Below are 12712 nucleotides of genomic sequence, written 5' to 3'. Positions count from 1 at the left end.
AGCCACCCCTGCCCAAAAGAAATCTATCCTGTTTTTCACTGAGGTGCCTCTTGGTGTGATCGGTAAGGATGTTTACTTTTGTAAACATTAAACACCGTATGACTAACTAAAAGTTAATTTAAAGGAATAGATAAGTTTGAGCAGAGGTAATTGTCCGGAAATGCCTACTTTCTGAGCTGGTTGAAAGAGGCGGAACTAAAAGAAAGCAATATTGTTTCTACCCGGACACGTTTAAAAAACAGTACGCGTTTCCCCGTTGTCGTGGTTGCAGCGACTTCTGGAAGACCGTTCGGGTGATTTCTGATGGATGCTCGAGAGACAGGTAATCTCTTTATAAATAATTATAAACTTTTGAACCGAAAATAATCAAAGGTATTTTACAAATCACAAAACCGTCCCGTCATTTAAGATCACGCTCCAATGGGCCGTCAAGCACCTGTTAACCATTTCATTTATTTGTTATCAAATGTACGGTTGCGTGCGTTCGCTGGTTATTTAAATGCTAGTCGTAGTTTCTGTAGCTCTGACATCTGTTAATTCATTATATTTGCTTTTTATCAAACCCACAAGAACTACTGGGTGCCAACGAGAACATCGTTGAGATGCAGAATTTGGAGGAAGAGGACTTTGCTGTTTCAAAGTGAGTACACTGTGTGTTTTCGGGTCAACTTGTGTGTAACTTTATCAGTAATCCTGCTTTTCTCCATTCTATTTCGTTTCTTCAGGTCATCTGATGCTGATGCACAATTTGACATGGTGATTGGGAACATTGAAGATATTATAATGGGTATTAGTCTATTTATTACTCTATGAATCCATCTAAATATTTATGTTTTCTACTATTAATCTGTTCTATCAACCAGCACTTCTATAATAATTTAATTCTCTGTCCTGTGTATATCCGGGTGAATTTCACGAAACATGTCAAGATCATGATGCGGTTCATTTGTGGGAAAATGTGCTTGAAATAATAATAATATAATCAATATAATATAATCACATTGCAAAAAAAAAAAAAAACGGTCCTAAAAATAGGCTTAGTTTTCTTTATGCAAATATATATTTTCAATACGTTTTTGTTTTCTTTTGATTTTGAGATGAAATGTGACCTTTGTCTTTTTTTTTTTTTTTTTTTTGTGAGATTAACCCAACTTCAATAATCCATGTGGTCAAACTGATGCAATTTTATTCCCAGAGGATGAATTCCAACATCTTCAGCAGTCTTTCATGGAGAAATATTACCTTGAGTTTGATGAGTCAGAGGAGAACAAGCTCAGCTATACGCCTATTTTTAATGAATATGTATGTGGTACTTTGAACTTTTTACCATACATTTATGATTTTGCTGAAATGAAAATGTTTAGCTGTGATTAATTACATTTTGCGTACTCAGATTGAAATTCTTGAGAAGCACCTGGAACAACAGTTGATAGAACGAATTCCTGGTTTCAAAATGGATGCCTTCACCCATTCAATTAAGTATGCTATATGATTTCATCTGCCTTACTAAACCATTCATAGTGTTCACTGTTTGACACGTATAGTATTTAAATCTACTTTTCAATACAGAAAATACATAATGGTAGTACTTTATTGAAATGTATGATAGACACTGCCGTAACCACCATTTTTTCAATGGATAATTAATACAAATGTTTGCCCCATATGTAGTTGCATCCTTGATGATGGATAAAAAAAAATGGACTACTGTTTTAAGGATTCATAATGCTTAATGGCAGTCAAAACTGCTTTTCAATACCTTCTCAGTCATTCTAATCAATGTCTTCATAATGTAATACACATAATTTACCACAAGGAGGCATTTGACTAAATGAATACACAGTAATGGTGACAGAAATTGCTTTCTGCGCAACAGTATACTATGTAAATCTGCTTCTGTCTCACTTTTCTTCCCTTATCCCTATTGATGTGTCATCCTCAGTCAGCACAAAGATGAAGTGTCAAGTGACATACTTGACATGCTATTAACCTTCACTGACTTTTTGGCCTTTAAAGAGATGTTCATTGATTACAGAGCAGTAAGTACAAATCTGTTGCATTTCTTTACTAGCTGTACAATACAGAATTCAAAATGTTAAAGAAATGTATATTCAGAATTATGATCGCTTCTAATATTTGGATAAAGCTGTTCCACCCGGTTCAAATGTAATTCTTAGGCTACAAATTATGAAATTATGAATTTATTTGCCCAATTTTCTGCTTCTAGGAAAAGGAGGGTCGAGGATTGGACCTTAGTACCGGGCTGGTGGTGAAGTCTTTAAACTCTGCTTCCTCTTCACCTTTGCACTCCAGCATTGCCTCCCAATCTAGCTGAACCAGTGAAAATGGAGACCTTATGTAAATGAAGAGTTAACATGGATAATTACATGTTTAAAAAGACCCACCTTATATGTTGTAAATTCCTTTGACAAATCCCAGAGGAAAACGTTCACTGTTATACAAATTTGCCAGAAGGGAATCCAAGTTAATGTTTAAACTTAACACTCAGGTGAACTGTCAGCTTCTCTGGTATGAGTCTTCTAATGGTATTCATGTGACCTTACAAGAAATCCAGACTTTCTTAAGTGTCGTTCCTTCATATCTTGTCAGCCTATTGTGCAGCAAAACAATATTGCTGTTGCTGGCCACATTGACGTAGAAAGCTGTAGTGAATAGAGCTCTGCCTGAAGTCTGTGAGCCTCCCTTAGATAAAAGTGTGCTCAATGTGGCCAGTGTATATAATTTCATTGAAGAACCCCTTACTTTTCTTTTCCACACTCTATTTTATGCTTTTATAATTTTACAAAAATAATTCCTTTCACTTGATTAATAAAAAGGGCTTTTGCAATTAAAAGGTATAGCTTAAGTATTATACAATGTGCCTGGTGTGATGACAATTTCTAAATTGTTTTAGAACTCTTCAATCATTGACAGGACTTGAGGTTTCCCCCAGTGAAAGATAGCATTTAAAAATATACAATTACCAGGCATTAGAAGCAGCATGGCACTGATGACAGATTTACTACTGCTTTTATAAAAAAAAATATATATATATATCAAATAATGTCATATATTTGATTTCTAAGTTGATATTTCTTTATGGCAGTCACCCCGTTTTGGAAGTAAGCATGGGAAGGAATGTCTCAAACTCTATTCAAAATAGTACCTTGTATTGTTGTTTCAGACCTTTTTTACTGTGCTATTCATTTAGAACATGTCGTTCTTGCTAGTTGAATGTTGCGTAATTGTGTATATTTGTTTATGTGTATATATGTAGAGACATTTTTAGTGTTTGGAAGAAATAAATACAATGGTTCTTTAATTATATTTGATCAAAAATTGTCATAATTGCTTAAAACAAATAATCAAGTTATGCACACTGAAGTATAACTTTACAGTAACGTAGAAACCTCAACACTTAAATACATATTTGCTCAAGTCATTAAGGATATCTTACAAAAATAGTATTTGCTGTGTGAATGGGGTGGTGGTGACAGTCTCTGTACACACAGTCTCCTTGTTATAAACCATCTAGCAGTAATGCTGGACAAAGTAAACACCAGTTATGTCACATTTGCCAATATAGCTGGGTTTCTTCACTCTGCCTTTCCTGAAGAGGGCTTTCAGTGATCTCAAATAATCGGAGTGATATCCTCATCAAAGTGTGCTTACACAGGGATTGTGTTCATCCACAATGAGAGTGTGTGGATCAGAGGAACGTCTACACAGGCACTGTGGTTGCAGCTGCGTTTTGGCCATTACTTCTCCAACCTAAGTAGGCGAAGAAGCTGCTAGCTGTATACAATAGTGTCACCACTATGGCAAAAAACTGCAAGAAGAAATACAGTATATGAATACAAATAATAAAAGAGTCATCATACAACTATCTGAATTATGTTTTAATGTAATAAGAAGTGTTCAGTTCAAAAAACAAATGGCTTGTTTTACACATTTATGTTTCACTCAGTTTTACAATCATTTTTATGATTAAGAATGTATTCATAAGATCCATAAGCTAAACCCCAGCTTGACGTCCTGCGGTGTGACATGCTATACTCCATCTAAAACTATTTTAATTTTGCTCGTCATTTTTATACATGAGTGCATATTTAAAATTGTGGAAAACATGGTGATCAATCACAGCTACACTTTTCTTTATATATTCACATGAATTTAATGCAGCAGCTTTTTCTACTAAATGCAAATAGTGATTGATACTTTTTACACTAAATGTAAATAGCAACAAAAAGAATCTTTGCACCAAGTGCAAATAGTGTTAGATGCTGTTTTCACCCCAGTACATATAGTGGCAGATACTCGCTTATTATTTACTAATTATAAATTATAACAGTATATGGGCATCACTGCAGTGTGTTTATTGTATTTACTTGGGATACCACACAGGGCTAGAGAAAGGTGGTAATGATTCTAGGGGCCCACTGTTCCAGGGTTGGCCCCACAATAAATTCTAAACTGCATTTTTCAAATTCTATTAATGTATTATTTTTTTGGTATATTTTATAGGAGTTAGCGTTTTGGGGGTAAGGGTTGGGTTAAGGTTCAAGTTAACTGTGTAACTACAAATGTAATTAAATGCAAATACTTTAAATGTATGTGCATAATAAGTACATTGTATCAAATGTTTAAGTACATAGTAGTTAAGGCCACCTAATATAAAGTGGTATAAATCTGTAGTATTGAAGGAAATATTTAGAGACAGGAAACAGGATGGGGAAAAGTTGGGAATCGAACCCAGGTCCATCCGCACAAAAAACATACACATCCAAAACACCTTTACACACTACGCCAGAGACACAGAGGTGCACTTTGTCTTTCATTTTTGTGTTTTCACCAGAATATTTGATTGTAAATAGCTGCACTGTGTGGGCAGGTGCTATTTACATGTAATGCAAATAGTCACTCTGTAAATTGTACCTAAAATAATGGTACTAAAAAAGGAAAAAAACACTTTACAATAAGGTTCCATTTGTTTAAATTATTTGGTGCATTAGGTATCATGAACAAACAATGAACAATATATATTTACAACATTTATTAATCTTTAATAATGTTAGTTAATAAAAATACAATTGTCATTTTAAGTTCATGTTAGTTCAAAGTGCATTATCTATGTTAACATATACAACTTGTGAATTTTTAAATGTATTACTATATGATGAAATTCACAGCAACTAAGATTAATAAATGCTGTAAAAGTATTGTTAATTATTTGTTCATGTTAACTAATGTTAACAAACTCCATTTGTAAAGTGTAACCAAATCTTATTGACATGCTATGTGCCAACTACTAAGATATGTATATTTAAAGATGTTGAAATAATAATAAAGAAATCAACTGTTGACCTTTACGCATGGAGGAGAGAAGAACTATGGTTGAACTCTTCCACTACCATGTTTTATAGGGTTGTCAGGTGCTTCTAAACAATGTACACTGAACTCTGGCCAATGTGGTTTTAAAGCCCTATAAAACATAACTATCCACAAAATGTACTGTTAAACCATTTCCCTTTTTGCTCATCAATTCTCTCTGAAAGTGTTTTATTATAATGTTGCCATCATCTAAAATACTTTTTTATGGACCTTTTATACTGTACCAGTGAGAGATGAAAAATGCTTTGTACAATTAAAATGCTTTAAAGTTATACTGTTAAAGGGATAGTTCTGTGGCAGCCTCAGTCTCCATTTACTTTCATTGTATGGAAAAAAGATGCAATTAAAGTGAACAGTAAAGGACACTGTTGGTCTCTAATGTTCTGCTTAACATTTCCTTGTATGTTCTGCAGAAGTCATACAGGTTTTGAACATTTTAATTTTTGGGAAGATTATCACTTTAATCAGCATCTCTGAAAAAATCGATGTCTGTTCATTTGTTGATCTAATTTAGGTCATGGAGATGCAGGGTGTTGTAAATGCCTAAATCACCTGACCTGGGTAAGCAATGTGATGCCATGCTGTTATCAGTGGGTGTTTCATAGATAAGACTTTATTTGCTTTAGGAATGGTGTTGGAAGTGTACTGTTAGACACAGCTCAAAGCTACTCGGTCAACTCATGGTTTTTCTGTATGTCTGTGTAGTGTGATATCAAGAGATGGTTTTACTCACTGCAGAAGTTCCCAGTTCACCATTGTTGATTGGGACTGATGCTGCATCAGTCAAAAAGGCAGTTAAGTACAGAACAGTTGCGACTGCATAAAACACAAAGAGCTGCAAGGAGGCAAGGAAAAGAAGTCAATGGATCTTAGTTTTCCACAAATAATAATAATAATAATGTATTATTATTCAGCTGAAACAAATTATTTTGAGTGAGATAGTTCATACAAAATAATCATCATTAATCACCCTCATGTTGTTCCAAACCTGTATGACTTTTTCTTCCGTGGAACTCAAAAGGACATGTTAGGCAGAATGACCATTCAGTCACCATTCACTTTTATTATAAATGGAAGAAAAATAAAAAAAAAACGGAATGATGACAGAATCCAACATTCTGCCAAATGTCTCCTATTGTGTTTAATGGAAAAAATAAAGTCATACAGGTTGAGAACAACATTTGGGTAAACAAATGCTGAAAGAATTTTCATTTTTGCATGATCTATGCCTTTAAGGAAACGGTCTATGACATTGTGTCTCACCACAAAAGGCCAGGGCACTGATGAAAGCCTCTCATGCAAACTCAGCAATAGCATGATGAACACGGCGATGCTTAGAAGCCACAGTGTCACGCTGACAAACATCACCCAGCCATATTCAGGTGTTGTGGTAAATTTACTACTGGCAATCAGTGGCCACACCAGTAACCCAACAACCTGAACAGACGATGGAGATGACTGTATGTTAAAGATCATTGAAAAATACAGTCTGTGACCATGATCACACAAGAAACTGAACTAAATTGATGTTGTGTTTTCTGTCTTGCTGTTGTGTTTTCTGATTTGTTGATGAGTTTCTGAATTGTTATTTTGTCTTTGGATTTTCCATTGTGTTTTTTAGATTTGTAATGTTTTGCACTTCATGGCCACCGTACTTTTCACTCTAAAATGTAAGTTTGGGTGGATAAATATGCATACCTGTTGACTGTATTACGTCATTTACACCTACAACTCGTTTTTGGCACCAGCCTATTGACAGATTTTAAGCCTGAACGGATCTAAAACATACCATCAGATTTTAAGACCAAACTTGACCTGAACCTGAAATCGCTCACTCTCTTTATAAATGTCTTCTCCAAGCAAGTACATTTGTTGCAATAGGCTATATTTTATGCAAGCATCAAGTGCAACGTTCATAAAAGTAAACATACAAGGTTTTAACAAGGCACGGCGACCCCTAACTATTGGTTACCATTTTTATCTTTGTAAAACAATCTGGAATTGTGTTTGTCACATTAAGTCCTCTTTGCAACCTAAACTTCTTCAGAACATCAAATCTTTGTGATTCCTCTGCTAAAAACAAGCTAGACAGCGCAATAAATGAAACAGAAAGCAGGTGTCTTGAGATGCATTTAAAAACATTGAAGTTCTCATCAACTTGACAGGGTGTGTAAAAAAAGTCGGGGTCCTGCACAAGATGCTGAAGAAACAGAAAGGCGCCTTGCAATGGTCAAAGATGTTCGTTCAACCCAGTGCAAAATAATGTTTGGTGTGAACAGCCCCTAACTCGTCTGTTCGCGTGTGTCTGTGACTGAGGTCCATTTATTTTTTTCATTAATAATAAACCTGAACCAAAAACTGACCCCAACCCAGATCAAAACACGAAGGTTTGTGGGAGTCTCATCAGGCTTGTAGATCTCAAGCACAGACTGATTTCTGCAGCAGAATTTTTGACCTCCTGTTAGCAAATTCAGTGTTATTCTGTTAGTCACTAAATGTCTGTTGAGCTTTAAAATTAAAGTGACTTAATTGTGAATCATCCTGATTATAAATATCCTCATCTATAAATATCTATTGTGTATTATAAGCCAACAATTACTGCTATTTTTAGTGCCAAATTTACTGTTAGAACTGTACCAATAGCATAATCATAAATATGAACATACTGTATAAAAGATAAGTTAACATGTCTTTTTATGAGTAGGCTATCTGTACAACGAATATCAAAATTTCATAATCCATTATTCATCTGATTAAACTCTCAGATTTCAATCTGTGTATGATGCATGATACCTAGCAGGCAACAGAATTAATCCTAAGAAAGCTATTACAGTACAACGTCACAAAACAGAAACATCTCAAAGATTCACTAAACTTAAGTTTTATATTTATATTTAAGGTTTTAACAATGATTTCATGATTTTTGGTTTGTATTAAAGGGAGAATTTTGTTAAAGCAATAATTCACCCAAAAAATGAAAATTCTCTCATCATTTACTCACTCTCATGCCATCCCAGATGTGTATGACTTTCTTCTGCAGAAAACAAATGAAGATTTTTGGAAGTTGTTCTAAAAAAGTTAATGGTGACCAGAATTCATAAGGTCCAAACAGCACATAAAGTCCAGTCATTAAATTCATGTCTTCAGATGTGTGGTCTACAGCAGTCAATATTTAAGTCGTTTTTTTACTGCCAATCTCCACCTTTGACCAGCCCAGGCCAGTAGGTGGCTAAATGTGAAAGTCACTTCCATACCAGAATGTGGAAGTAAACGTGTAGATTGTCTGTAAAAAAAGACTTGATCCGTTTCTGACCCACACCCATCACATACGCTTCTGAAGATATGGATTTAAACACTGGAGTCATATGAATTACATTTATGTTGCATTTATATGCTTTATGGACCTTCAAAGTTCTGGTCACCATTCACTAGCATTGTGAGGACCAACAGAGCTGAAATATTTTTTTTTTTTTTTTTAAATATTTGTGTTCAGAAGTAAGTCATACACATCTGGGATGGCATGAGGGTGAGTAAACGATGAGAGTATTTTCATTTTTGGTTGAACTATTCCTTTAAGGGTATTAACCCTAGTGACTAATGAGAAGACAGATAAGGTGATCACCTTCCTAAATACTGATATGCAGAAATATCAATTTAAATCTAAATATTTTCTCAGTCATATAATTATTGCTGAATGGATCCATATGCAGATTTAGAGCGATCAAACCAGGCTAAGGTCAAAACCAGAAAAGAGTCCAGAGGCGCTGACAAATCCAAAATGGGGAAGACAGAGACAAAATCCACAATAAACAGGCACTGGTCAAAAATCCAACCAGGAATAAATGCTCAGAATTGCCAAGACTTCACACAGAATGACTGAACAACAGGGTTTAAATACACAGATAATGAGCAACAATGAACAGGTGTGAGAGAAAATGGTGGGAGGCAATGTATTATGGGAGTTGTAGTCCAGTGAGGGATTAGTATGCAGGGGATGAGGGTCGTGTGAACTGGCTAGGAGAAGAGACAGCAGATGATGTGACAGGTTTATTGCATATTCACAACTTGATGTTTTATGAAATATGTTTATAAATCCATCTAAACTTAATTTTAATCTTCACAGAGCCTTACACTTGACCTTTATCAATACACTTATCTTGGCTCAGTGTAGAAACACACCCTATGTAAAGTAGCACAAAACACTTAATCCACCCTTAAGCAAACCCTGTGCAAGCTTGCATTGCCGTCTTTCATTATAAATATAACATTGGCATAATATCCTAGTTGGATGAAACATTATGGCTGTAATCCAAAGTACACAAGCCTGGCTTGGTTTATCAACCAAACCAACAGTCCTAGTACACAGTCCTAGTATGGGTCATAATCCAGTGGCAGACTAAGTTTCTCATTAATATTGGCATTCTGCCAGAGTCACACATAGGCTTCATGGGGTTTTGAATACACAGAGAAACAAAGAAAAATGGGTGTGAGTGTTTGACAAAGGGAGAAAGAATAGTTTTCAAGAGACATAATGAAGTGTAAAAGACTCAAATGTACACTGCCTGGCCCAATTGTTTTTTTTTAAACTAAGCAGATACTTAGATACAGTCTATGATTGGATCATTATTGCTGTGATTAATATGTTTCATCTGGCAACAATTATTTGAACTCTAATCGATGCATTGTGTAGCTTCTCATTTCTTAAACAACCATTTCGGAAGATGTATCCCGTGGCCGTGGAAAAGATGCTACTGTGTTTCAAAAGGGGCATATTTTTGGCCTGCATCAAGCAAAGAAAGAGGAAAGGAGATTGCTGAAATCATTGGAACTGGGGTAAGAACAGTCCAACGCATTATCAAAACCTGGAAGCATAGTGGTGAACAATCAGCTTTGTGGAAGAAATGTGGTCAGAAAAAAATCTTTAATGATCGTGATCAGAGATCACTAAAACGCTTTAAGTCACATCCTAATAATCGACAGTAGAACTCACGGCTATGTTTAATGGTGAAAGTAATTGCATTTCCACATGCACAATGTGATGAGAACTTACAGGATATGGAAAAAAACAGCTGTGTGGCCACAAGAAAACCACTTGTTAGAGAGGCTAATCAGAAAAAATTGACTTCAATTTGCTAGGGACCATTAAATTGGACTGTGGAGCAATGGAAAATGGTCATGTGGTTTTATGAGTCCAGATTTACCCTATTCCAAAGCAATGGGTGTGTCAGGGTAAGAAAGGAAATGCATGAAGTAATGCACCCGTCATGCATATTGCCCACTGTACTGGCCTCTGGAGACAGTTTTATAATCTGAGGTTACTTCAGTTGGTCAGGTCTAGGCTCAGCAACATTAAGTGAAGTCAGCTGACTACCTGAATATACTGAATGACCAGATTATCCCATCAATGGATTTTTTTTTTCTTCCCTGACGGCATGGGCATATTCCAGGATGACAATGAAAAGATTCATCAGGCTCAAATTATGAAAGAGTGGTTCAGGAAGCATGAGGAATCATTTTCACACATGAATTGGCCACCACAGTGTCCTGACCTTAACCTCATTGAAAGTAGTTTGGATGTGCTGGAGAAGACTACATCTCTGCCAAAAATTCATGCAACTCTGGACAGAAATAAATGTTGTAACGTTGCATAAGGTTGTAGAAACAATGCCACGACGAATGTGCACTGTGAGACGACAGGCAGTGTATAATAAAGCAGCGATTAAGCATGGAAACAACATTATATAGAGAAAACTAAATATTTTTTCCAACTTACAATCTCAGCCAGAAGAAGGATACCAGGAATGGTCTTGATGAAGTTCACATCAACGATTGATAGGAATCCGGAGCGTCTTTGAGATTCATATGAGCTTGTCTGAGTGTTAACCATCCCAGGAAAATCTGCCATATCTTCTCAGTATGAAAGAAAATGTAGCAATGAAAAACGTTGAGCAGAGAGGAGCACATTCACCTCGGAGGAATCAAACTGAACCTGGTAATACAGGTGTTGTCACAACCCATGCAACTATCTCTCTCTCTCGTGTGTGTGTGTGTGTGTGTGTGTGTGTGTGTGTGTGTGTGTGTGTGTGTGTGTGTGTGTGTGTGTGTGTGTGTGTGTGTGATTGCAATATTTACAGTGATTATATAGGTCAGGCCCATACCTCTGTGTACCTGGTGTAATAAATAACTTTATAAGTAAGCTGAAAAAAGTGAGTACCTTCACCTCTTCTCTTATAAAGAAACAGCATGATCACTCACTAGTCCTAGGGTTAAAACAAAATGTATTAAGAGGAAACCGATGGTTTCCAGCCTAATGCACTAACCTTCTTATATATATTTATCTTTTTGTATAACAAAAAAGTCTGAATCATTGACAAAAGACAATACATGTAAAACTTGTTAACAATAGCAAATTCTTTAAATCTCTTATTTACTTTGTGCACACAGGTCGAGAATTTAAGTAATAGCTACTCTTAACACCGCGTTTAGGTCACACCATTGACTTGGTATTATGGTATTGTTATAACTATTTATTAATTCAAGAACACTCCTGTTGTCAAGTTAACATGCAGTCCTCATGGCAATTTTATTTGTTATTAATCTCAGAACATAAGCAACTTATGTTATATGAAACATTTAAAAGAGAATCACTCTTAAAAACCTTTAATCAACTCCTTCATCCTGCACTGACCCACACTACAAACATTCCCTACAGCACCTGGGTTGAGCTCATCTTTGCAATATCTTTGTAGTACCACTTGTAAAGATGTTAAATTCATAAGATTGTGTCAGCCGAGAACTCGGTTCACATTTTCACTTTGTGGATTAATTTGAATATTTTAAAGTTAATTTGTATATTTTATATATTATTATTACTTCAGGCATATTACGGTTCGGTTGCAAATTTGTAAAATACAAATAACACATTTACAAGTGATTTGATTGAATTAGTATTATAACATACAATATCAGTACACCACAATAACAATTATAACAACAACAACAAAGATCCTTTGCATATTTTATTAACCATGGAAGAGTAACATCAAGTTAAGTTAATTTGTATATTATCCTTGGAACAATGACAATAAATTAAGTTTATTTTAATATTTGTATTATCTTTAGAACAATAACAATAACAAATAATGTTCATTAGTATATATTATCATACTTGGAACAGTATGCATTAAATTATTTCGAGTACTTAAATAAAATTGAACACATTACAAACACTGTCTGAGGCCGGACTCGACCTGAGTCCCTGTGTGTAACTGTAATAGAATACAATGTAATCAAATCGTATTATTTAAGACTCGTAAATCTT

At 35.2% G+C, this 12712-nt stretch overlaps 2 protein-coding genes across 2 annotated transcripts; one reads left to right on the top strand and one right to left on the bottom strand.

Moving 5' to 3' along the window:
• Nucleotides 1–226: 226 nt before the first annotated feature.
• On the top strand, nt 227–2376 carry LOC127623322 (ADP-ribosylation factor-like protein 2-binding protein). Its single transcript, XM_052097736.1, has 7 exons — nt 227–322; nt 571–640; nt 726–787; nt 1196–1302; nt 1394–1479; nt 1943–2039; nt 2228–2376. The coding sequence occupies exons 1-7, from the start codon at nt 304–306 to the stop codon at nt 2333–2335; spliced, it is 549 nt and encodes a 182-aa protein (XP_051953696.1). The 5' UTR covers nt 227–303; the 3' UTR covers nt 2336–2376.
• Nucleotides 2377–3692: 1316 nt separating this feature from the next.
• Nucleotides 3693–11422, bottom strand: LOC127623323 (plasmolipin-like). The gene is made up of 4 exons (XM_052097737.1): nt 11165–11422; nt 6655–6828; nt 6125–6226; nt 3693–3829 (listed from the first exon to the last, which is right to left on the bottom strand). The coding sequence occupies exons 1-4, from the start codon at nt 11294–11296 to the stop codon at nt 3722–3724; spliced, it is 516 nt and encodes a 171-aa protein (XP_051953697.1). The 5' UTR covers nt 11297–11422; the 3' UTR covers nt 3693–3721.
• Between the last annotated feature and the right edge of the window lie 1290 nt (nt 11423–12712).

Source organism: Xyrauchen texanus, chromosome 29 (assembly GCF_025860055.1).
Source record: "Xyrauchen texanus isolate HMW12.3.18 chromosome 29, RBS_HiC_50CHRs, whole genome shotgun sequence".
Lineage (NCBI taxonomy): Eukaryota > Metazoa > Chordata > Actinopteri > Cypriniformes > Catostomidae > Xyrauchen > Xyrauchen texanus.
Note: the sequence above shows the minus strand (reverse complement) of the source record. Positions and strands in the feature narration are given on the sequence as shown.